Here is a 26,775-nt window from a genome sequence, read left to right on the forward strand (position 1 = left end):
GGAAGTTGAATAGCCCCTTCTCAGTCTTGTTTGATGATTCCAGCTGTACCCAATTTTTTTACTGCAGTTAGCAATCTGTAATGGCAAATGGGAAAACTTAAAAGTGCAACGCTGTTTGTTGTTCGTAACCCACGTTGCAGCCTAATTCCTTAATAAAATAGTTGGTTCTTGAGGTATCAAACTGACCATGGTTAAGTTGAAACCTGTACCTGTATTTCTAAGTTACTGTGTTGTAGCATCTAAAACCTGGAGACCTGTCGATAAATGTTATATTTGGTGCTGCCCAATGGAAGATACCAGAAACCTTGATGGACAGGATGCAAATTGTAAATAATATTTGACTTACTAATCTGGTGTGTTTGTTTTGAATTCCTTGCAAGGAAATATTTATAATATAATAATGACCAGTAGGACCTGGATTGGAACATGGCCTACAGAATGATATACAAGTTACTCTTTCTGCAAGTTGTAAGGATCCGAAGTGAACAGAATTTAGGTCATGCCAGTTCTTCCCATAATTCAGGAATCAGTCTGCAGCCTCATGAATGGCTGATCTGGGAAGCAAAAATGTTACATTGACACAATAAGAGGAGCTCTTATTTTGAAGCTAAACTACATTGTTGGAGCAAAATAATAACAGAAATGTGCTGGAAATACTCAGCAGGCCATTCAGCATCTGTGGAGAGAGAAATAGGGCCCGAAATTCATGATCGAATCATGCCTCTGCCTCCCTTGCCCGCTGCCTCTCTGCACGGTGCTGACGGCGGCGTCTTCTCCTGCGTGCCACCCTGCTTCTGACCAGGTGTACCAGGTGTCGCCCTCCCAACGCTCCTCCCAACGCTCCTCCCAACCAGGTCTCTGCAGCCCACAGGCCTTCACTAAAGAGTCAGACCTGAAAGTTGTACAAAAGCATGTGAAAACCTCTGAGCAGCATTCGGCAGGTTTAATGGAGCCAAAACAATTAATAAAACTATATCAAAAGCTAAATACTGCGGATGCTGGAATCTGAAATAAAAACACGAATAATTAATAAAACTATTTCCCCGCCAAACCGACCCGATCGCGGCAAAACTCCGGCGGTGTCGCGTTCGTGCACCGACTGGAAAACCTCGCGGGGACACTGCCGGGAAAAATCCTACCTTTTCATCGGTGAATTTCGCTATCCTGGCCGCTTTTCAGCGGCCCACATGCTGCTGAGCTCACTGCTGAAAATCTTCCTTAACAGCAGCCTCAAACCGCAGTTTCCGGCGGAAGTTTACACCGCTCAAGCTGAATATAGCTCGGGGAGGGAAAATCACCCGACCGCGGCAGGCGATCGATTTTTTTCCGATTGGCCGTCCCTTTGGGGGTGGTGAATTTAAGCTCCATAGAGTTAACGTTTCAGGTCCATGACCCTTTGTCAGAACTGGAAAAAGTTAAGAGATGTAACATTCCTTTTGTCTCTTAATCTCTCCTGCCTATTACCCTATCGCCGACCTTCCCTTTTGTTCTTTCCTCCCTTTTCCCTATCCCTACACTTGCTTAAAAAATTACATCTTGAGCTTTTTCCAGTTCTCACGAAGCGTCATTGACCTGAAACGTTAACTCTGTTTCTCTCTTCACTCATGCTGCCCGACCTGCTGAGTATTTCCAGCATTTTCTGTTTTTATTTCAGATTCCAGCATCCGCAGTATTTTGCTTTTGTACATTGTTGGAGCAGTGTGAAGGGATTTTACTCTAAACTATAATGTACCTAACCCGAGAGTAGGAAACTAACATTGATTTAAAAACGAAGTGTTCAGCAAGGGTGTGCAAACTATTCCCATGGATCATGTGCCTCCCCAAAGCCTATGCAGTTTTTGCTTTAATTCCACTTTCACTGCTCGCTCGTTTAGCCTGTTGAATGTTGTGTGCCCGGAGGTATGGAAAGGGGTGTTCGTGAAGCTGCTGCCTAAATGGTGCATAAATCCTAACAGCACCAAAATCTGTAGGTATTTGCAGCTTGAGATATAAGCAAATTGATGCGAACATTGATTTAACCTCAATTTATGGTCCATAAGACTTCATGGTATACACCCAAGAGGCCCACAAAATGTTTGGACAATCTTTGTGTACTGGGTTTTAACTATTGATGAGGTATTGATTTGTCAGTTTGTTTTTGCTGTTCATTTTGTGCAGATTTTCTGCAATTTAAGTGCTCGACATAATCATGCTAATGTACAAGTACAACCTCTGAAATCCGGAGTTCCAAAAACCAGAATGTTCTGAAAACCGGACACCGGTATTTTGATCAGTACTTTACAAATAATCATCTCCCCCCCCCCCCCCCCCCCAGCCCCCCCACACACACACAAAACAACAAAAAAAATGGCAAAAAACAAAAAAAATCATAAAACATTCACAAGACACTTAACTATCGAATCGCTGCAAAAGAATTAAAAAATAAAAACTTGAACTTCTCTTTTTTGCAGGTCTTCATACCTACCGCTGTTTCAAGGGCTGCAACGCAGATTTTTCCCAGACATTTTTTCCCTTCCTAACAATGGCCTCAATTTTCCCCAAAGCATTTTTTTGGCATACTTGAAGAGTTATGCCTGAGTTTTTGAGGCCAAAGTACGGCAAAAAAAAATTCTAAGTTTCTCCGTTGGATTTCTTCATTTTGGCGTAGCGTAACCCGACCTTTAGTTTTGGGGGTGGAGCCTTGATCTGCGTCAAAAAGATCAGGCTGCCGTGGTAACCAGGGACACAATGCGAGCTGAGGCTGCAAAGTGAAGCATACAGCCAGCTCCCAACACATTAAAAGAATTGAAAAACACATAGCAGCAACTTGCCTCCAACCCAGCCCGAAGTGCTTGCCGGTCGGGTCCCATTCTAGGTCCCCATTCTCCTGGTCCAGTCCCATTCTTGGTCCCCGGATTTTTTTTCTCTCTCTCTCTCTCTCTCTCTCAACTCTCTGGAAGGTTTTTCTGCAGAGGCAACTTCCGCTGGCCTAAGCACAACAGGAGTAACTCTCAGCTGCCCAAACTTCCCTAAATGGCCAGAACTGACGCAGGTGGCTGGTTACGCCCCCTTTAGCTGAAAAAAAAATGACCTAAAAAAATCGTAACTAACTGAGTTACGCTGGTGCAAATTGATTGGGGAAACTGTGGTTTTTCAACTTAGGCCAAAAACTGCAGCCTGCTCCAAAAAAAAGCGCAAATCACTGGGGAAAATTGAGCCCTATGGGTGCGCTATGAGCCAAATTTTGGGACATCTGATTTCGTCTCCGAAATCTGGAAAAACCTGAAACTCAGCCCAGGGGTTTCCGGATTCAGGATGTCGGATTCCTAAACCCGAAAACCGGAAAGGCCTAGGTCCTGAGGTTTCCGAATTTCGGAGGTTGTACATGTATCATAATAGTAACAGAATTAAAGGATAAACTAATTTCTTCTTTGTTTTACAGCTGCTATCCACCTCTCAAAAGAAAATTTGAAGAACTACGTCTCCACTCCATGCAAGACTACGGAACAGATCTTGTAATAAAAGGTAAGACATTTTCTTTATTTTCCTAGTGCCTATTATAGATCAGAACTTTATACTTCACATTGTTAACCGTTTTGTTTCATCCTTCGGTTTCTATCTGATTGCTGCTTTGATGTTTTTCACATCCATTTACTTTTAGAGAATTACTTGGGGAAAATGGTTTCTGTTCAGTGTTTATAAAGCCTCGTATCAAAGTCAAAGTAAGCATGTACGTGTTGCTGGAAGTTGTGGTATGATCTGATTCCTGTGATCATTGCCACTCCAAAGCATGTACACCGTGAATTCTGTCTAAAATGTATTTTTCATCGGCTTTTATCTAGCCATAAAAGAAAGACTTACATTTATATAGCACCTTTCATGACCGCTGGACATCCCAAAGCGCTTTACAGCCAATTAAGAACTTTTGAAGTGTAGTCACTTGTAATGTAGGAAATGCAGCAGCCAATTTGAACACAGCAAGCTCCCACAAACAGCAATGTGATAATGACCAGATAATCTGTTTTTTGTGATGTTGATTGAGGGATAAATATTGGCCAGGATACCGGGAATAACTCCCCTGCTCTTTGAAATAGTGCCTGGGGTTCTTTTACGTCCACCTGAGAGAGCAGATGGGGCCTCGGTTTAATGTTTCATATGAAAAATGGCATCTCCGACAGTGCAGCACTCCCTCAGCACTGCACTGCCATGCCTACTTGAATGCAAATAATTTTCATTTGAAAGCTTTAAATAACCATTACCTACTTCGTAGTGGCAAGCTGTGGTTGAATTGTAGGACTGTAACAAGTTTTAAGATGTTTTGTGACTAGTTTAGACTGGATGCAGGGTAAAGGCCAACTCAGACTGATTGGGCTGAGTTTCCTTGTTGTAGCTTCTATATATTTCTATCAGTAAGCTTTTCAGAGAACATTCAGTGCTCACTGCTCAGTACTGCAGGGTGCAGTAATCTGATTTGTTTTTAATTACAGCCCGAGTAATTAGATGAATCCAAGTGCATGTATATTATAGCAAAAACAAGTTGTGCTGTCCAGGTACATTGCCTGGGAAAGGATAACTTCCACAGGCAAAGGCACACTCAAATGAGTTCATTAGCTCTTTGTCCATGTCTTTCTAATCCCTGGAAGACATATTTTTAAAATATTGATAGTTTATTTAAATTTAGTGACTTTTTTTTTGTTTTGCCATAAATTACTGTAATTTGCCCTCACTCCCAGATGCTGTTTCTCGTGCTTGCGGCAAAGAACTAATTCCATAGGCAAGCAAGCCAATACCTCCTATGAATCAGAATGTGACCTTGTATGATGTAATTTGGGAGGAAATGTTCCCTGGATGAATAATGAGCCCAGCTACTGTCAAAACGCACACTGGAAACAGTAACTCCAGACTTCTGCAACTAATGGACATATAACATTCTGACAAACTGTATATCTCAGGCAAAAACTATGAATCAGGTTTGTTAAATAAAATTAAACACAAGCAAGAACAAATATCCTTAGATCACTGGTAAAAGAAATCGGTGGTTAGTGGTGTGCCACAGGGATCGATGCTGGGACCACAACTGTTTACAATATACATAGATGACCTGGAAGAGGGGACAGAGTGTAGTGTAACAAAATTTGCAGAAGGCACAAAGATTAGTGGGAAAGCGGGTTGTGTAGAGGACACAGAGAGGCTGCAAAGAGATTTAGATAGGTTAAGCGAATGGGCTAAGGTTTGGCAGATGGAATACAATGTTGGAAAATGTGAGGTCATCCACCTTGGGGAAAATAAACAGTAAAAGTGAATATTATTTGAATGGGGAGAAATTACAACATGCTGCGGTGCAGAGGGACCTGGGGGGCCTTGTGCATGAATCCCAAAAAGTTAGTTTGCAGGTGCAGCAGGTAATCAGGAAGGCGAATGGAATGTTGGCCTTCATTGCGGGAGGGATGGAGTACAAAAGCAGGGAGGTCCTGTTGCAACTGTACAGGGTATTGGTGAGGCCGCACCTGGAGTGCTGCGTGCAGTTTTGGTCACCTTACTTAAGGAAGGATATACTAGCTTTGGAGGGGGTAAAGAGACGATTCACTAGGCTGATTCCAGAGATGAGAGGGTTACCTTGTGATGATAGATTGAGTAGACTGGGTCTTTACTCATTGGAGTTTAGAAGGGTGAAGGGTGATCTTATAGAAACATTTAAAATAATGAAAGGGATAGACAAGATAGAGGCAGAGAGGTTGTTTCCACTGGTCGGGGAGACTAGAACTAGGGCACAGCCTCAAAATACGGGGGAGCCAATTTAAAACCGAGTTGAGAAGGAATTTCTTCTCCCAGAGGTTTGTGAATCTGGAATTCTCTGCCCAAGGAAGCAGTTGAGACTAGCTCATTGAATGTATTCAAATCACAGATAGATAGATTTTTAACCAATAAGGGAATTAAGGGTTATGGGGAGCGGGCGGGTAAGTGGAGCTGAGTCCACGGCCAGATCAGCCATGATCTTGTTGAATGGCGGAGCAGGCTCGAGGGGCTAGATGGCCTACACTTGTTCCTAATTCTTATGTTCTTATTATGAAAGCTTGATTACAGGCAGCAGATAGACCTACACTTTTCTTTGAAGCTGGAACTAGGACAAAGGAAGATCAAAAGGGTGTCTTTCACAATCCGGTACAACTGTCGATCACAAAAGGTCTGCTTGACCGCATTTTTCTGATGAAATGTTTGCACCTCTGAAACAAAGCGGGTCTTGTACAGAGAATCAAACCTTCCTCGCATGTGGTGCAGCAAATCCAAATTATTAGCTTTCAATCACGATGAGCTGTTTCTAACACGAGTGAATTCTGTATCTCGTACTTGTTGAGCAGTCCACCTAGATAAAGGTGACTTTTATTTACCTTTTGAAGTAGGTTTGGTACAAACTGGGTATTTAAGATTTTTAATCAAATTTAAATATGACTGGCCAAGTACAAAAATCCCATAAATAAATATTAAGAAGTATTTCATGATTTGAAGCAAGATATTTGATCCATCACACAAATATTTGCTTTTAAAACATGCTTTCAAAAATGTCTAGTTGAATGAAATGGAGTGTATGTCAGCATTCTGTTCTACCTGGTCGAAAGATATGACTGAATGATGTGGTATGCTATCTTGTACTGCACTGTGTCTCATTGTACAAACAATATGCAGAACAGCCTTTAGACTGTCTTCAGATTTCTGATTTTTCTTTTTGAATTCGCACTCCCTGATCACCCGCGCAAATTGATGGAATGGAAAATCAAGATGCAGTATATCTGGGGGCGGGGTTGGGGGGGTGTGAAGAGAAGGGGTGTGACTGACAATCCGGAAAAGGAGGAGACAGGAGAAGAGGAGGAAGCAAACTGATCAGAGTCTGAAGCCTGTTGACCGAGAAACAGGGAAGTTTGGAAGAATACCAAATCTGCTTGGCCATTGGACCAAGCACCCACAGCTTTTGGGGGAAGCGAGTTTCAGATTTCCACGACTCTTCATTTGAAAAACTGCTTTCTGATTTCACTCAAATGATTTAACTCTAATTTTAAGATGATGCTAGCTTGTTCTGGATTCTCCCACCATGGGAAATAGTTTCTCTGTGCTGGATTTTAGGCTTTTGTGTTTCTGGGGTGATGATGGCAGAAAAGTTAGTGTCCGGGAATAGTTTGTGCTTTAGTATTTAAGTTTGGGCATCTGGGCCCTGCTTTGGGGTGCAGCACTAAGGGAGGCGTTGTACACCTCTCTTGGCGCAAGGATGGGAAACTCCTGAGCTAAAGAGCTGGGCCGGGAGTGCTCAGAGACGCTTTGTGGTTGGGGGGGGGGTGACTTAAACCCCCCCCCCGCCACACATTGCCCATGCCACCACAATATAAATCGCTAACAAAAAATTTAAAGAAGAAACAATCACTTAACTTAGGGATCCATTACTCACGTCTTCGCTGATGGGATCGTAGGACCGCCCTGACATCCCAAGCAGTCATTGCGGGCGCACTTCTGGGCATCGGGTCGGGCAGGAGCTCAAACTCGTACCGGTGTTGCAACCAGGAGCGTTGCACACTGGGCGCAGCTCTTCCGGGTGGTGCTGCTCAGCGCCACCTCAAAGCCCGGAACATAGAAGACCGGAAAATCCAGCCCAACATAGCTACCGTATCAATTCCCTTTATCATTTTAAAAAGCTCAATTATACCCATACTTGAATAAATACAATCGCATTATATTCTTCATGTATATACTGCAATCATATTTGAAAGAATAAATATTAAGTTTGTATAAAATTAAGACTATTCCTCATTCAATTGATATAAAATGACTTTATTCCGAGAAACACTAACATACCACTGTTTCACAGAAATAATCAATCTTGGGCTTAACTTTGGAGTCTGCAGTGCTGAGGACTTTGATCTCTTTCAGGTAATGTATCTTCTTTGATTTTTTAAGTTGTCTAATTCACATTAACATTTAGCCTATGCTAAAATTAGATTTCAAATTCCCAGTGGGTGCTGAACTTGGGTAGTAAGGCTTTGTTCTTTTGATTCATGGATAATTTAATAGCCAGTTGTACAAGCTATCCCTTGTGCATGCCTGTATTCTTAATCTGCATTTTAGTTTGGGAATTTCTCCAGTATTCTGCTAACGGTTTTGGGTAGTAATCTAAGGATTAAAATTCCTCCCGTATAGGTGCCATGGAAGGCTTCCATTGCGATTAGCCTGGATTTGGCTGTTGTGAAAGATAGCCTAATGTACCCATATAAGAACTGCTTTACTGGAATATAATGAGCAGTTCTCAATGACGTGATTTGTCCAATACCAAAGAAGTTTCTTGAACATTCTTTGGGAGATATTTTGTGTGTAGGAAGCAGATAGGTTTTCCTGGGGATTTTCATTTTGCCTTTTCCTTTGTGGGATTTTGGCTATTTGATGCAGCTCTGGTACTCTCCAAATCTTATGTTGCCCCTTTTATGTTTGTACTAATCATTGCACGCAATCTTCTCTAACAATTGTACCCTGATTATTGTGACCCTGAATTTTACATTTTCCTTTCTCTCCAATCACCCATGGGATATTAGAGCATGCATGATTATGGAATTGGACCTTCTGCACTCCCTGTATTAGGGCCAACACTTTCTCTATAATGTAGAAATAACTTGTATGACTATTACCACAACAATAGAGCCTTTCAATTCTGTCAAAATAACCTATAATTTAATACAGTATATTATCACACTGGACTGCTACAAATTGTACCTCTCCAGTCCGGGACTTTGGTCTGGCAACATTCCTGGCGGGGTGGGGGGGGGGGGTCGCGACCGGCGCTGTGTCCTGGGGCTGGCTGGTCCTCTTCTCCCCGCTGCCTCCGGTGTTCCCTCCGAGGTCGGGTCGGCGTGCTGTGTCCTGGGGCTGGCTGCTCTCCTCTTCTCCCCACTGCTTCCGGTGTTCCCTGCTTGGTTGGGTTGGCGCGGAGAGGGAACAAGGAGGCAGCGCATGCGCAGAATGCGGCCGGGTCGTTGTCCGCAGTACCCGGTAAGTCTAGGGTACTGCTGACAACGCTGGGGTTGGCGTGACCTCCCGTGGTCTGGAAAACTCTGGTCCATCACCGGTCAGGTCCCAAGTGTGCCGGACTGGAGAGTTACAACCTGTACTTTAATAATTATATTATCACTTCAGACTGCTATATCGCAGAATCCTAACGATGTGAAACAGCCAACACTTGCCAAGCAATTTAAAACTGACTATAGCACAGAAGTTATTGGTATCTTGCAGTACTATAAATGCTTGTGTCGACACTGTGTATATACTTGAACTCCTAAGTTCCACACTGCTCGGGTAACCAGCCACCTGATTTGTTTGGCATGGCACTTTGCACATGCGGCAATTTAGATGGTCATGTACAACACTTTGCAGGAATAGGTCGATTTTAAAAGTATTGGATCTGAAAGTTGCTAAGGACTACAAAGTAGTAATGTTCTCCTTTTGGATATTAGGGTCAGGCAAGTCCTTACAGCCAATTGGTGATGATGGATCAAATGTTGGCTGGCGTCCAACAATTTAAACAAATTACTGCAACAGACTCGAAATGTAGTAAGTAAGTAGAGCAATATTGTTGTCTTTTGATTCTGTTTCGTTATTCTATTTTTTTTTACAAAAAGCTATCCATTCCATGCTTGCCTTTCGAGAGCGGTATGCATCTGTCACAGAATGATGTAGATTACACTTCTACAGATTAATTCACAAATTGATGTATCACAAATATTTGATTTATTCCTAACACCCCGGGTGCTTACATCTTGGCACAAAATTTAACTCCGAGATGCAGTCTCCTGTGTGAGGTGAAATGCTGCATGTTCCTATAGAACGTTTGAAGATGAAAAGAATATAGCATGGACCAAAACAGTGCAATATTACATTTCCGCTTGAATCTTTGCAACAATTCAATTTCAATGAATTTTATCAGAAATTTACAATTTTTTGGTCTCATCTAGTTCCCTTCTGATCGCATCGAATCCTTCCTTTTTTATCTTCTCTCCAATGTGCCCCACCCCCCCCCCCCCCTCCTGAAGGCATTGACTCCTAACTGGAGTACAGTTTTATGGGAATCCTTCAGAACTTTGCCTAAGTCACCACTATTCAATAGTGAGCCTTGATCGAGTGTCAAAACGCTGTTTGACTGGAGTGCAGGGAAGAAAGCGGTGTCTAATCCTGCCGTCAGCTGACATCCACACGCACGTGCTTCTCTAGGAAAGCGATCATGAGCCCTGAATGATTTTCCTCCACTTCACTCCCCAACATGGGGACCTGATGCCAGTTGGAGCACCCCTACTGCTGCCCTACCTGAGATCAGCTCATTGGGCACAAGTTGGGTGTCAAACCCAGGATCCCGAGAGCTTAGTTACTCACTACGTTGAACCTTGGATCAAGTAGCATTACTGAAGCTGTTTTTAATTTTCCTTAAGGAACAAGGTGAAGTGTTTATTTTATGAAGTACATTGACACTTACATAGTACTTGTAACTTTCCCCCCATGGTAAATTCCTGTGTCTACATTTATAATGGAAATGCCCGTTGTAAATATGTCAGCCTTGCACCAGTCACTTCAACTTTGTGTCTTCCAGCTCCTCGGCTTGTACTGCAGAGAAATTGCTATGCTCCAACCAACTCTACTTTCCAAATTGCTGCGAATTTTGCTATTTAATGTTAAAAGCATAAAATTAAAATATAATACTACATATATAATATATTATAATATATATCATTTTTAAAATGGGGATTGAATTACATCTGTGTATTCAGCTCTAATTATCCCATGCCCTTTAACCCAGTGCACCTACAGATTGCAAAATGTTTCCCATTGAAAAGCTGGTGAGCCGGCTGCGTGGGAGGTACAGAGCGCATGCAGCCGCGCAGTTTTAAAGGAGCAGGGCCTTAGGAAACCTACTAGTGTAATAATAGTAATAAATATGCTATTAATTAGCGTGTTTTAAAAATATATATACTCTAGTACTGTTTAATGTAAATTTAAAATACTAAAACAAGTTCATGAATGTTATGCCAGTTTATAAAACAATTGCAATTTGTACTAAGTGCCTTTAGCGTTTCCTCCTTCGGTGTTGTCCCTAGGATTTCAATAAAGCATAATGGTGAGAGTGTGAAATATTATCGCATCTGCATTGTAGCCAATATTAGCAGAGATGTTAAAGTCTAAAGGTGGTTATGTGAAACTTTTGTGCTATGTCTACTTGAACTATGAAAAACAGCCAATGGTACAATTACAGATTTTATACTTATGGCAGAATTTTTATATAAATACTTGGTTGTGTCTGGAGAGAGCATTTGAAGCTATATGCCATAGGATGAAGTACTGGTGGAAGCAATTTGAAATTACTTAAACATACCAAATGTGTTAAATAGGCCTGGTGATAAATTGGTTTCTCTATTTTAAATAGTTGAATGTTAAGGGTTTATAATGGACCCATGACCAGTAGAGATCTTTCCTTGGAACTTTAAAATATGGTAATCAGCTTTTATTTTCTTTTAAGTTTTGTTCATGAATGGAATTCCCAGCTGCTGAATGAAGTTCTAAATGATCCTCATCTCCGATCGCCAGCAAATCTGAAGTGTAACCCTTCTCTTGATGCACACAGACTCTTTAAGAGAGTTCAGGCTAATTTTGATTCACGAGGAAGAAAGCAAGTAATCTTTTGGTAGAATTTTGCTTTGCCAACCTGAACCTCATAAGAGGCTATATGATCTGACATTTTACTGCCTACAAAGTCAAATATTGTTATAACACTCTCAAATGCAAGTAGCTGTCCCTAAAGCTTAGAAGACATACGTTTAGCAGTTTGTATATTGATGAGATAAACTCCTGACAAAAGTTACTTTGTATCTACAAGTTTGTTATAATGGGCCCAAGTTTCCCTCCCCCCTGTAAAAACGGCGCATCTCCGTGACTTTTTAGAGTAAAAAAAAGGCACCGACAAGTTACCTTGCAATTCTCCCCGCTCCTCAGGATGTCTTCGGCCTCGGTGTGGTGCACCACATCCAGTGGGGGGTGGAGCCAGGTCCCGGCGCTGAAAACAGTGCTGGGACCTCTGCACATGCGCGCTAGAGTGTGCGCACATGTGCAGTAGCTCCTCGCCCCCAGCGCGTTCTGCAGCCTGAGAGAGACCTAATGCTCGCAGTTGCCGACCCTGTCCCTGGCCGAGTGGTCAGATGAAAGTAGGACTTCTAGCCCAGGATTCCTTCCCTACTTGTTTTGAAGCTGACTGACCCTTTTCTTGTAAGCAACGTAAGTAATCGGCTCAGAAGCCATTGATTTCAACATCCTCTGCAAGTAATGTAGCGCTGCTCATCGGGTCGCTGGGCAGAGCAGCCCAGTTCGCCAGTCTCGGTCTTGATGTGTGCGCGAATGCGGCAGAGGAGCTTTTGGCCGGCTACGCTGGGAATGGGTGGGATTTGTCACAGTCAACAATGTAAGTGTTGGCAGGCTATAAAGAAACCCATCTCCTGTTTCTGGACTCCGTTTAATCCAAAACCATTAAGGTCAGTGATTAGTGAACAGGATAAGGATGTCACACCATGTCAAGAGTCTAGTCTTGATAGCATTAGAGCAATGTGACTGGACTGCTAATGCTCCAAGACTGACTGGAACGGCACTGTAAGAATTGATAGCATTTAAGACCGATTTCCATGAACACAAGGGCAGCTGCACTTCAACATTCCGCATCAATTCAAAATGTCTGCAAAGGAACATCAACCGAACCCTGCAGACCATTTCAGTGGTTGCGCACCTTTCTGCCAGACATATCACTCGGAGTATTACCCCTCGAGTGCAGATGTTTAAATGCAAAGTAAATCAGCTCTTTCTGAAGAATTGGGCCATGGCAAAACGCTGGTGCATCCATTCGCAATCCAGTAGGAATTCTCCAGGTCATTCTCTGCTTTGCCTGAGCTTTGCCCAGAGCCGCTGTTGACACCCATCCGCTCGCCATTTGCATTTGCACCCGCCGGGGCTGGTGCCGGGGCAGACTGTCGGTGATTGCGGAGAGCCAGCCTGTCGCACTCACTACTTCACGTTCCACGGCTCACAGTTACCAATACTCCGCGCCGAGCGCCATCCACCAGCAGCCTTAACTCTACCTGTGAGTTCTCCTGCCTGCCTGCCGGTGAGTTCTCTTGTCCCTATCCCCAGCCGAGTGGCCTACCGGCCCGCTGGCTTCCTCGGCCCAGTATGAAGATGGGACTTAAGTTTTATTTTTTATTTATTTACTTTTTAATTCTTGATGGTTTTTATGCTTAATGAATATTGTTGAGAAGGTGTTTACTGTTCTCATTTCCCTCCCCCCCCCCACCCCCCAGGCTACCTGCGCTGATCACCGCAGGGTTTTTCAGAACATACAAAAGTGATCACTTACTCTGGCCTAAGTTAGTTTGAAGTAAGTTTTACCTGGCTAAGCTTGCCTAAATGGCCAAAACAGGCGTAAGTGGCTGGCAACGCCCCTTTTGGAAAAAAAACTGAACTAAAAAAAAAACCTAACTAACTCACTTACACTGGAGCAACTGAAATGGGGAGAATTGCGATTTTTTTAAGTTACTCCAAAAAAATCTAGTTGCTCCAAAAGAAACTGAGCAACTCCTGGGGAAACTTGGGCCCAATGAAGCTTGAAATATTATGAGCATCTGAAATTTTCAAAAAATAACTAGCATGAGCTAGATGCTGGAAACTTAAAACTTATGTTTTTATTGCATTTATCTACATAGATTCAGATCAAATTACAACACAGGAATGTATAATTGATGTATATGAAGACAAAAACTCTGTCTTGAATTACTTTAATTCTAGATAATTATACAACTTGTATGAGTTAACTTCTGTGTGGCTTATATAGGTTTTATCCAGTGCAGCTCTGAAGAATTTTGCATTTAAATAATTGTAAATCCACCTCTATGGCACTGCTCTAGCTTGATTCGGCTCCAGTCTGTCCCAACAAAGCCAACAAGTCTCTTGCATTGACTTTGGCTTCTTCTTTTGCTCCTGCATCTGCAGTCACTTGTACCAATGACCCTCTGATTCACGGGACTGAGTGCTGCCACTAAACTAAGGCTGACACCAAACCTTTGGTCATCTGCCCTAGCATCTCCTTGTATAGCTCGATGTCTATTCTCTATTTATATAACGCTCCTGTGATGCGCCTTGGGATGTTTTGTTACATTACAGGCATTATAGAAATATACGTTGTTGTTAGGGCTATATTATAGTCCTTTTGATATCCTTGAGGTAGCTACATGCAAAGTGTATTCAAAAAGGGGTGATATTTAGGTTAACTTAAATTGACAAACGAGACATGTGTGCTATTTACTTCATTTATCTAAAAAAAATAATAATTTCAGGAAATGCTCACCGCCTTCTATTGATTCCCTGGAGAAATTGTTGATGAAGCTTTCTGAGGAATTAAAGGAAACAAATGGGCACCTTGAAGAGATGAAGAAAACAGTAAGATCTTGTAGTACATTGCAAACGTTTTATAACTAATCTATCCTGACCAATCAATTTCTGTTCTTACCAAGAAAGAAGCTGTCAATGATTGCTGAATCTGAATCTTAAATGCACCTGTGCAGATGCTCATCAATCTTTTTGATCAGTTTTTTTTCAATCAGCTGGATGAGGAGAGGAAGAATGCTGGGGTGAAGGTGAAGAAAACTGATTGGTGCCTCTGAATTCAGGGGTGGAAGGAGAGGGTGTCTCTGAAAGCAAGGTGAAATGGTGCTCTGCAAATTGGCAGAGGGGAAGATGAGACTTGCAGTATTCTTGGTGGATAGATTTTGATGAGTTTCTGAAAGAATTTGTATGAACTTTGTACTAAAGGTTAATGATTATGCTGTGAAATTGGAACATCTCAATTTGTTCACCAGTATTTCTCGCATTCCCAGGTATGTTGCAGCACAGTTAAATGCAGAATGAAGCTCATTCACTCTGTCCCAATAAACCTATCTGTAAGAGCACTCCATAATACACAAGCATGACTGACCATTTATCTCATCAACTGTTCTGTGGGCTGTCTGAATGAAATTTCTAATTAATGTCCACTTAGGACCAGTTTTGCATTGTGGGCTCGCACCCATTGGACACTGGGCTCAGACTTGCCAGAGTAATTGTAGATAAGATCCTGACAGCCAATCTGATGGAGTTTTTAATCCCACCGTTCTGGGATTAATGTAATGCCATGCCCCACAGGTGTAACATGCTGTGCCACCTAATACTTCAGTTGTTCACGCGCTTTGGTCAGTAAGGTATTGCCTTGGTAATACTAGTAACTTTTATTTTAAACCTTATTTTTGTTTAGGTTGCTTTCCTGGGCTCTATGGAGTATAATGAGACCATCATCCAAACCTTGAAGCTCACACTTACAGACTTTCATCAGCTGATGACTGTATTTTCTCTAGCATTTGAGTATAAATTTGGTGTACACTGTAACAAGGCACCATCTCAACTTTGCAACTTTGGACCACTCTGCAACACTGTGCATAAGCTGCTGACATCCTGCATTGATGTAAGTGTCTCACTCTCATTTGCGATTTTAAAGTGTGGTACTAAGATTCTTAAAACTTAAATATTGTCCTCTAATTATTGGTTGTATAGTGGGTATTGTATAATAGGTCTATCTGCCAGGATACCCAAAAGACAACCTTTGGAAATCCAAATATAATTCTACACCTCCATCCCCCACCAGGTTGGCCTGAGAGCGTGCCACTTCTTCCTTGAACAGAAGCCCAACCAATCCCCATCCACCACCACTCTCCTCTGCCAGGCTGAACTTGTTCGCACATTGAACAACTTGTCCTTTGACTCTACTCTACTCCCTCCAAATACAAGGTATTGTTATGGGAACCTGCACGGGTCCTAGCTATGCCTGCCATTTTGTGAGATATGTGGAACATTCTTTGTTCCAGTCCTACTCGGGTCCCCTCCCCCATCTCTTTTTCCGCTACATTGATAACTGTATCGCTGCCGTTTGCTTTGGAAAATTTCATTTAACTTTGCTTCCAATTTACACCCTTCCTCGCCGGCACATGGTCCATTTCTGACTCTTCCCTTCCCTTCCTCGACTTCTCTGTCTCCATTTCTGGGTATGGCTATTGACCAAATTCCACTATAAGCCCACTGACTACCACAGACAGCGACCTTGACTGCATTTCCTCCCACCCCGCTTCCAGTAAGGATATTGTTCCATTCTCCCATTTTCTCCGTCTCCATTGCATCTGTTCTGACGTCGCCACCTTCCATACCACTGCTTCCAATATGTCTTACTTTTCCCTCAACAGAGGATTCCCCTCCACTGTGGTTGACCGGGCCCTCAACCGTGTCTGTCCCATTTCCCGACTTCTGCTTTCACCCCCTTCCCCTCCTTCCCAGAACCATGATCGGTTCCCCTTGTCCTCGCCTTCCGCCCCGCCAGCCTTCACATTCAATGGATCATCCTTTGCCATTTCCGCCACCTCCAGCGTGATCACACCGCCAAACGCATTTTCCACTCCCCTCCCCTTTCACATTCCTTCCACGACCCCCTGGTCCATTCCTCAATCACCCCTAACATCCCCTCCCCTTCCCACGGCACCTTCCCATGCACACACAGGAGATGCAACACCTGCCCTTTTACCTCCTCTCTTTCCACCGTCCAGGGCTCCAAATACTCCTTCCAGGCGAAACAGCGATTTTCTTGTACTTCTTTCAATTTAGTATTCTGTATTCGCTGCTCACGATGCTGTCTACTCTCCATTGGGGAGACCAAGTGCAGATTGAGTGATCTTTCGTGGAACACCTTCGTTCAGTCCGCAAGCGTGACCCCGAGCTTCCGGTTGCCCGTCACTTTAATTCTCTGCTCCATTCCTGCTCTGACCACTCTGTCCTCTGCCTCCAATACTATTCCCATGGAGCTCAACGTAAGCTCGAGGAATAGCACTTCATTTTTTGATTAGGCACTTTATAACCTTCCGGACTCAACATTGAGTTCAACAAGTTCAGATCATAACCTCTGTCCAATTTTTTTGGTCAGCAGATGTTGATGATTCTGCTATTCCCATTTACATCTCTTCTGGACCCATCTTCTGTTTCTTTACTTGTCACAAACCATCTCCTTTTGCTTTGTACCATCATCCCGTTTGTCATTTAATCTCTCCTGCACTCCACCCCATGACAGACCTCCCCTTTTATTCTTTCCTCCCCTCCTCCCTTTCCCTGCCTCTCTACTTAAAACCAGTTATATCTCTTAACTTTTTCCAGTTCTGACAAAAGGTCAGAAACGTTAACTCTTTCTCCACAGATGTTGCCTGACCTGCTGAATATTTCCAGCATTTTCTGTTTTTATTTCAGATTTCCAGCATTCTCCGTGTTTTGCTTTTATATAATTGTTGATTTCTGCAATAGAAATGTGTGCCTCAAGGAAGGATGCTTTGAACATTATGAAAAACAGCATTGCATAGTGTTTCTTTACAAGATTTGGGTGTTTTTCAATCTTTTAAAAGATTATTCTTTGTTTAAAATCCAGTCTTATTCAGCATAATGGTCTTTACCTCCTGTCCTGTTGTGGCAGTAATGATAGATATGAACTCTTAAATTTCCACAGAAATGTTCTGGTTTTACATTTAAAAAAAACATCTAATTCATTTCAGAATTTGTTGAGGGCAGACTTGCAGTTTGATTACATAAACTGTTTGCAGTTTGATGCTATTAGTGTGTTGACATAGTTCCTTCATAGTAACAATCTGTGCACTTGTATGTAAGGCTCATTGTATAATATATCTGTCCAGCTTGCACATTAATGAGTCTCCACCATGTCAAGTCAGATGCTAGTGCATGCAAACAGCAGTTGTGCCAAGTCCATTTGGTACTGCTCTGTTATTGTGACTGACATGGCTGATGATATAGAATTTAGTGTCTCGACAAGATCTGAATCCTAAAATGCTTGTAATGTACATATACCTTTTTACAAAGGAACTTGCTGGATTGGCAGAGATAAGTGACACATGCAGAAAGTTGGAGACAACTGTGAATGGACTGCAGCAAGATGTGATAACCTGGGAGGGTGGTGAAGTTGCTACATTGCGTGAGTAGAAGGACCAACGCCTACCTCTATTAGTTGTCTTGAGGTTTATGTTTTATGCAACATTTCTTCACAAAACAAACTGGTTAATACAGTCTTCATCAATAACAAATTGAATTTATTAGTGTCTTTACCTAGAAGTAAAGTGTCAAGCTGCCTCAGAGGCGTATGGCCTAATTGGACGCTGAGTCAACAAAGGAGTTATTAGGAGTGATCAAAAGCTTGTCAAAGAGACTGATTTTAAGGAGGCCCTTAAAGAAGGAGTGGGAGGTGGAGAGATGGAGCTGTTTAGGGATGTAAACTGAGAAAGTGGGGCCTAGGTACCTGAATGCACAAATGGCAAAGGGGGCGGGGGGGAAAGAGGGACTGGAAGAGGATGCACAAAAGGCCAGATCCAGTGGAACTGAGTTTGGGAAGGTTTGTAAGGCTGGAGGAGATTAGAGATAGGGAGGGGCAAGGCTGTGAGGGGATTTAAACCAGGATAAACCCATCACCATAGGCGGTCCCTCGAAATGAGGATGACTTGCTTCCACGCCAAGAAAAAGGATGAGTTCACAGGTGTTTCGAAAGAAGAACCCGAACTACATCCTTGAGGGTGGAAGTTGCCTGTGCGTGGATTTTTTTAACGTTTGGTGGCTGTTGCTTGCACATCAGCCACCACACGGGCTTGACCGAGCTGGGACACAATGATGAAGTTGAGGGCTTCGGGACCAGGAGCCAATGTAGTTCAGAGAGGACAGGGTTGAGTGGGACTTGGAATGGGATAGGATTCAGGCAATAGTTTGGGATGAGCTGAAGTGTATGGAGGGTGGGAGACTGACCAGGAGTCTGGAGGAGACGAGCATGGATGAGTGTTTCAGTAGTAGATGGGTGAGACAGGAGTGTAGGTGAATGATGATACGGAGGTGGAAGTAGGCAGTCTTGGTGATGGAGAGGATGGGATCAGAAACTCTAGTCAAGGTCAAAAAGGATGCAGCATATTGAAATTGAAATAATTCGAAAGAACCAATTGGTATAACTGCAACGTATATACTCCAGTATAAAAATTGGTTGGGATAAGATGTAAATTTATTAGGTTGTATGTAATGTTTTTATAGTAGATTCATAAGTATAAATGTGTAAAATAATTGTCGTTCTAAAAAGGCTGCTATTTTTTCACGTTTTGCAGTCTTTATTAGTTTTTTAAATTTGGGCCTGGGTGTTACTGGGACAGCTCAGCCAGTTCCTGATGGAAATGAATCCTCAGCACATAAATACTTTATAGTTTCAAACTGGTACCCTGTTTCTGTCAGGTTAGTATAATAGGGCTAGAAATTCGGTTCTCGGCCATAATTGTATTTTTTCGCCCAAATTATTGTTATGGTATTGCTATGAGGCAGTAAATTCAAGTTTCAATTTGCGCAGCGGTAAAAATCGGCATTGCACGAAGATTCGTGGAGCAAACCACTATCTTCGCCAACTTTACTCCGAGGTTGATACCACTGCGAGTTGGGCCTAGGGAGAGGGTAAAAACACCTTTTTTAAAAAAAAAAAAAATTGCAAAAAATAAAAAATCACAGCTAGCGAATTCACTGCAAAAGAATTAAAAAATAAAAACTGTAACTTACCTTTTTTGCAGGTCTTCATACTTACTGCAGCTCCAAGGGCTGCAACGCAGCTTTTTCATTGGCGTTTTTTCCGTCCTCAATACGGGTGCGCTGTTTTTTGCCAAAAATAGCGTTGAAAAATCGGCCGCAAGGTCAGCGAATTTTTAGGCCTTTATACTTGCCTCACCTGCTGGCCAGATTTCACTTGCTGCAAATACTGTATACTTTGATTTCCTATGTTATTTAGAGTGCTGTTGTGCGTACACTATGGGCCAAAATTCATCGACATACCGCCCGCTTACTGCCCAAAAATGCAAGTTTGGTCAAAAAACACGTACATACTGCTGACATCCCGCTCGGCAGAAAATTCATCATTGACATGCCGCCAAGCGGCATGCACACCGTCTGCCATGCAGAACCGCCCGCAGACCACCCAAAAAGTCCAAATATGACATACCGCTGACCTACCCCGAGAGCTGCATTCTACCATCCTGGAAAAGGTGGTTTTACTCGATCTTAAGTGTGCGGGATTGGATGGTAGTGCTCGGAGCTGCCGTTTTGAAATCTGGAACAGTCAGCAAAAGCAGCACCTCAGTATTTCTGAGGTGAACAGTGACTTTACAGTGCGATTTACAGTGGGAAAGGTATTTTTATTGGTACTGAGTACATTATTAAGGTAGTAGGCATTTCAGTTAAATTTTTTTCATTGAGAAAGCTTCTAGAGATTTAAAAAGAATGGGGCCTGTACTATCTCAGCCTGTATTGCTGACTGCCTATCTAATGCAGGATCCAGATGGGAGAAGGTTTATTGCACAGAGTTATCAGGGTAATGGAGGAGGTAATGATGAGGAGGAGGAGCCCTTACCCCCAAAGGATTTTCAGGGAGAAGTGCTCACACTTGGACCTGACCGATCGACAGTACATTCGAAGGATGCGCTTCCGAAAAGAGGTGATCAGTGAGATTTGCCTGATCAGTGAGATTTGCCGGCTCATTAAGGCAGACCTGCAGCCCAGTACCACCAACATTACTGCACTCTCTGTCGGGGTGAAGGTGACTGCGGCACTTTCCTTTTATGCATGTGGCTCTTTTCAGGCATCAGCTGGGGACATATGCTGTATTTCTCAGTACGCTACTCATCGCTGCATTTGACAGGTAACCGAAGCACTGTATGCACGCCGGATGAAATTTATAAACTTCCCAATGACCAGGACGACAGAGTGCGGGGGCTTTGGGATTTGCACATATTGCCGGCTTCCCCAATGTGCAGGGTGCTGTTGACTGTACCCATATTGCCCTGCGAGCACCATTACAGGAGACGGAGGTGTACCGAAACCATAAGGGATTCCACTCCCTCAACATGAAGTTCGTCTGTGACTATACGCAGTGCATAATGGCAGTGAATGCCTACTTTCCAGACTGATGAGGCTGGGGGATAAAGGGTACGGACTCGCCTCCTGGCTCTTGACCCCCCCCTACAGAACCCTGAGACAAGCCGAGCAACGATATAATAAGAGCCATATAACCACATGTAATATTATCGAAAAGACAATTGGAGTGCTGAAGCAGCGCTTTCAATGCTTGGATCCCTCAGGAGGCAAGCTGCAATACCACCCACAGCAGGTTACTCAGTTCACAGTGGTGAGCTGCATGTTGCATAAATTAGCAATCATGCAGGGACAGGAATTGCCGCGGGTCTGCGGGACCACCTGAGGAGAGTGCAGGAGACCGAGGAGGAAGAAGAGGAATATGAGGAGGAGCTTCTAGATGAATCCATGGCACCAACCCCCCCCCCACCTCAACACCACAGCGGAGGGCACGTGGAGCGTATTCCACTGCAAAATTGTTACATCAGCAGCTCATAAATGAAAGCTTTGCTTGAATGTGGAGAGCTGCGTTTTGGGACCCTGATGACTGTTGCCCCAAAAGTTTGATACTGTACAGGAGTGCTTAAATTCAATTCAAACGCTTATGTAAAAATTTAAAAAAAATAACAATTTTAAAACTTTGTAAAACTTATAACTATAACTTTGAACAACTAACAACTTTAATAAAACTTTAACAACTTGAAAGAAAATTAAAAACATTAAACTTCAATTATTTTAAATGAACAATGAACACAACGCCAAAAAACACCCTTTACTGTCCTCGACCGCGTGCTCCACCAGCCTTGGGATTCTTTCTCTTTTCCCCCCCCCCCCCTTTCTTGCTCCCGCCCTTCCCTTTCCCACCGCCTCTGAGCCCGGACCTCCCCGTGGTACCAAGCCGGCATGCAGCTCTTGCTGTTGCTGTCGTTGGGGGTCAGACATTTCATGCGCAATGAATGGGGTCTCAGGAGAAACTCGTAATCCGGTAGGCACAGCTTCAGGGCTGGAAGCTGCTGGCAACTCGCCCGCCTCCCCCCCCCCCCCCCCCCCCGGGTGCTGTTGACCCAACTGCTATGGTATGGGGGGGTATTCCGCGCCATGTCCCGATCCCGTCGATTGCCATGTGGCGTCGGCGGTTCGCTCCATCGCGGTGATCAGACGTGACATATCCTCCGACTGTCCTGATAGCACCGTGATGTTTCCAGCTATCATAGCTATGGCCTTGAGCAACTCTCGACCAATGCCGACGTTGGCCTGTGACAGATGCATCATGTCCTGGTACACCTCTATCTGTCTTGCAGCAACGGACCTTTTCTGCACCAGCCTCCGTTGCTGCGGCAAAGGCGCTGCGAGTGCGTTGCTGCACGCCGCTTGGTCCGGCAGAATCAGAGGAGGCACGGGGGAATCCCATGAATATAGACTCGGTGGCGGAGGATGTTCCAGCTGGCCCAGATGGAACTGGTGTATCCTCCTCCGTCTCCACCCCCACCGGCTCCAGGATCAGTTGCTCTTCCTCTTCCTCTTCGTCTTCATCATCTCTGACAATGGTGAAGTCAGGAGAGGGATAGGTGACGCCAGAGGGTGGAGGCAGTGGGTCTGTCGTCTGGTCTCTCTGCTGAGGTCTGGTCTGAATCCTCCAAGTCTGGAAGTATAAAAAAACATTTAAAAATGCTTGGCACCAGGGGAGGGGTCAAGTTTACATGAGTACAGTGACGCAGCGCAGTCTTACTTAAATGTCCACCACTGCTGCATTACTGCTTTACATATCGCAGACAGACAATACATATATACATATGCATTGCGTTACATGCCCCCAACATTGCAGTACATCACATTACCCCAACATTACAGTGCAATAAACTTACATTACATTACATGAGGCCAACATTACAGTTGCATTACGTGACATTACAGGACCGCAACACAGACCGGGGATTGTATTGAACGGACCTTCCTGTGTGGATGGGTCAGTTCCAACGCCGGTGGTGGCACGGTTGCTATCCCCGACCAGCGACAGGGCACGGATCTCTATTTCCGTCAATGGCTTATTGCATTGTGGGTCCTTCCCCTGTACGCCGCTGATACGCTGCTATTGCAGATGTCTTCTACAGAAAGTGAAATAAATGAAATTAAAAATCTTCAATCCATTCAACATCACAGACACACACACACACACACACACACACACACACGCACCAATGAATCTCTGATTCAACACCTCCACTCAGACCCTTGCAAGGCATCATATAGTGTATGTGTGCTTGTGTATTGAAGTTTAAATTTTGGAGGAAACCAACGGACAGGGTGTACAGTCACTAGCATGATCGTTTCAGCTGTTGCAAATCTGTGGTCCAGAGCGCATTGATTCTTGTTGGTAGGAGAAGCCACGTTCAGTGTGCCGTGATGCACATTTGATTGCTGTTCCTGCAATTCTAGTTGTTGGGAGTAATTGTGTACCCATACTCTCTCCTTGCATGGGTCTGAGTGGAGGTGTTGAATCAGAGATTCATTGGTATAGAAGCATACTGTGGAGACAAGTATAATGTGGGCATAAATGCAGGTCAAAATTGTGTAAAAAGTTATTACAAATCGGTGTAAGGATGACCTGGTTTGCAAAATGAAAAAATTGACACTGGTGTACTAGTACTGTTCTTATGAAGCACAGAAGCTTAAAGAATATAGCTGGGGCAGTTTTACTCTACACCTGACCTCACTATACCTGATTCGAAGTACCTGATGGGTGTTGGAAGTGATCTATTCCCAAACACAACATTCTTCACCCCCCTCCCCACAAGTATGACTGTGATCATGTGACTCACCAAAGCCCACTGGCAAACTTTGTAATTTTTGCTTGTAGTGTGTTTGGATTGCATTGAAATGCACATCTAATTTGTATCCATTAAAGCCAATTACCTTGCTTTGGTTTTATGGTACTACTCTGCCACTGGTTCAAAATGCACAGACAATTGCTTATAAAAATAAAATTACTGCAGCAAATCAGAGTTTGTTAATGGTAAGGCACGTATAAACTTGTAATACAAATAACTGGAATTTTATTTTTAAACTTGAGGCATCAAGAAGCTCATTCGGACAATGGAGCTGCTAATTCCAAGACAATGATTCTGAATACTTAATATGCATGAATATTTTACACTGATAAGGACATTGAAATTTGTCAAAGAATATGAATGTTCATTTTTTTTTCTTTTCCTTCAGCGATACGAGTTAAAGAAATGAAGAAGAAATATGCAGAATTTCTGGAAGTCTTTCGGAGCCATGCCTAATGAAATTGTAGTTCTGTATGTACATAGTGTGTTCTTTCGATGTTGCCACCTGCAGAGCTCTTCTCACCTACTCTTTGAAAATAACACTGTAAAATTCTAGACTGGAATGTCGATTTCCAAAACTTACTGAACAATGCAATGATTTGGTGCAGAGTAGGTAGGAGGATGCAACATGCCAGTCACTCTTGTGCCATGGTCATTAAAGAGACGATGTAAGTGATGTCAAATTAAGATTCCCCAATTGGAGAAATATGGCACCTATGTATTTTCCAATGGAGCATTTTTTTTTACTGCAACTTTGAGATATTGTTGGTTTAATGGATGGTGCTATACACATTCTATACACTACTTGAAATCCCTGAAGTGTTGCTGTTTTCCATTTCAATTTTCCTAAAAAAAATCTTATTGAATGAATACATTCACATTGCAAATGTGCAAGGATCTGACTTACTCGTGTTCTCCATTAAACTCTGGGCAGCATCTTCTATGCAACTAACTAAAATGTGAAATAAAAAGTGTGCAAAAAAAGGACTGATGATTAATATTACATAAATCTTGCTCCTTTTGCATACCTTATCAACCAACGTTTTAAAATGTCTAATCTTTTCATTTCTGAGGATTGTAGAGTGTAAGAGAACATTGTATGCAGGGCACCTGTGTAGAATATTCAGTCCGATTGCCTTAAATTATGTGCTTATATCGTAAATATAGTACAGGAAACATGCGCCTCTGATTATTTGAAGAAATCATATCCTCTTTGTTTTTTTTCATTTAAGTTCTTTATCTGTAAAATGCATTTATATGTAATTTTTCAATTTGAAGTATTTTCATCTGCCCATGTAGTTTGCTTTCAACAAATATAGCAGAACATTCCTCCAAATTATGAATAGTGTGAACAGTAGGTGACCCTGAACAAACTCCTGTCGAACTCGATTAGTCACTGCTCTCCGATGGGGCTTCTATATTTATCATCGCCTCCTGTTATTGCTACTGAAAGAGAAAATCCGAAGGACATAATTGAAGAGTAAAATTGAGCAAACAATGCAGGGCATTGATCATGGAGGAAGTGATCACGGATTGGTGATCAGTTAGCAAGCCAGAAGTGTCAATCAAGATAAATTTGAGAGGAAATCTGTCAGTAAAAACTAATGGGGAAAATAGAGAGTGAAAATGCAGGGGGAAATGTCTCAACATTTTCGAAGTAGTAGTAAATAATACCCTTTGTTTTCGTATGCTGTTAATAATTGAGGATGGTCCTTACTAAAACCAATTTATTACTAAGTCATATGGGTTTCAAGCACATGTATCAGTCTTGTGATACAGTGAATATGAGAAAATAACTTGCATTACTTTAAATTGTGCCCTTGTAGAAATCACCCAAATTGGTGCTTGGATAAGTTCTCCATAAACTAAATATCTCACCCATCAGCATAGAAAATATTTTTGATATTTATCAAAAATTGATGCTGCAAGCAGTTAATAGGAATATTTATAGGCATGCCAGTGAATGAAATAAAGGACTGCTTTTTCAAATAAATTCTGCTACAGATGGTAAATCCCCATTGGGGTACAGTTCTGTGGTACTTGTAATCCAATAGCACCTCTCTCAAATAGTAATTCTTCACTGTCTCAATAGGCAGTGAGTTGTGGGAGACTATTCGGCCACAGGAGTGTCACAGTGAAGTCCAATCATCAACTGCTGTCCATACACGTGCAGCCATCAAGAATAGGAACCCAGCTCGTTCTCTTCCACCACCCTAATCTAGGGGTGCTGAAACCTACTGTAGTCATTGAACTCTGCTAACTACATGCAGAGACCGTACACCTTATTTAGCTGGGTATTTTTTTTAAACCAATATTTTATGGTTTAATATCAATAATTTAGTTCTAATGTACTGTTCTAATGTACTTTTTTTTTAAAATAAAGTGTTATATGCTTATATTTAAATGGTGCACCATTGTTGATTTTTCTCAGTCGGGTATCTATTACTCGGTATATGGACACCTTTTGTGATGTCATAGGTCACAGAGGGTCAAGTAATGGACTATTGCATTGCAGCTCAGTAAGTCCATTGGCAGATGCAGCAACTGTATGATGTAATAATAGCAGTGTCCACAGCAACTACTTCAGGCAAACTTAAATTGGTACCTATGATGGGGCTTTTGTGACCTCTGTCTTTCACCAGTCATCTACTACAGAGAAAGACCAGATAAACAGAGCCCATGGATGGTACAGACCAAGTTCCCTCAAATCTGAAAACTTCAAACCTAGGAAGCGGTCAGTAAACTTTAGAAAAAGTTTTAAATCGCTGAATGTCAAGTGGCATCAGTTAAGTATTGTAATGTATGTTGTATCTGTTTTCTGTAACCTGATGAAAAATGCAAATTATATTTAGGACTAATTGCATTAACTACTGCTATATCCTTCCTTGTATGCCTTTTTAACACTGCAGGCACC

General features: G+C 42.7%; 1 protein-coding gene across 2 annotated transcripts in view; it reads left to right on the forward strand.

The window, feature by feature from the left end:
• haus7 (HAUS augmin-like complex, subunit 7) overlaps nucleotides 1-26,266 on the forward strand; it is a 32,475-nt gene extending 6,209 nt beyond the window's left edge. For both annotated transcript variants that reach the window (XM_070864392.1, XM_070864393.1), the window contains exons 3-10: nucleotides 3,422-3,504; nucleotides 7,835-7,896; nucleotides 9,468-9,568; nucleotides 11,519-11,668; nucleotides 14,373-14,475; nucleotides 15,326-15,532; nucleotides 17,974-18,085; nucleotides 24,250-26,266. In XM_070864392.1, coding sequence (XP_070720493.1) covers nucleotides 3,422-3,504; nucleotides 7,835-7,896; nucleotides 9,468-9,568; nucleotides 11,519-11,668; nucleotides 14,373-14,475; nucleotides 15,326-15,532; nucleotides 17,974-18,085; nucleotides 24,250-24,317 — 886 coding nt within the window. In that variant the 3' untranslated portion in view covers nucleotides 24,318-26,266. The remainder of the gene's footprint in view (nucleotides 1-3,421; nucleotides 3,505-7,834; nucleotides 7,897-9,467; nucleotides 9,569-11,518; nucleotides 11,669-14,372; nucleotides 14,476-15,325; nucleotides 15,533-17,973; nucleotides 18,086-24,249) is intronic.
• Nucleotides 26,267-26,775: the final 509 nt, after the last annotated feature.

The sequence above is a fragment of the Pristiophorus japonicus genome, chromosome 21 (assembly GCF_044704955.1).
Source record: "Pristiophorus japonicus isolate sPriJap1 chromosome 21, sPriJap1.hap1, whole genome shotgun sequence".
In the NCBI taxonomy this organism is placed as follows: Eukaryota; Metazoa; Chordata; class Chondrichthyes; family Pristiophoridae; genus Pristiophorus; species Pristiophorus japonicus.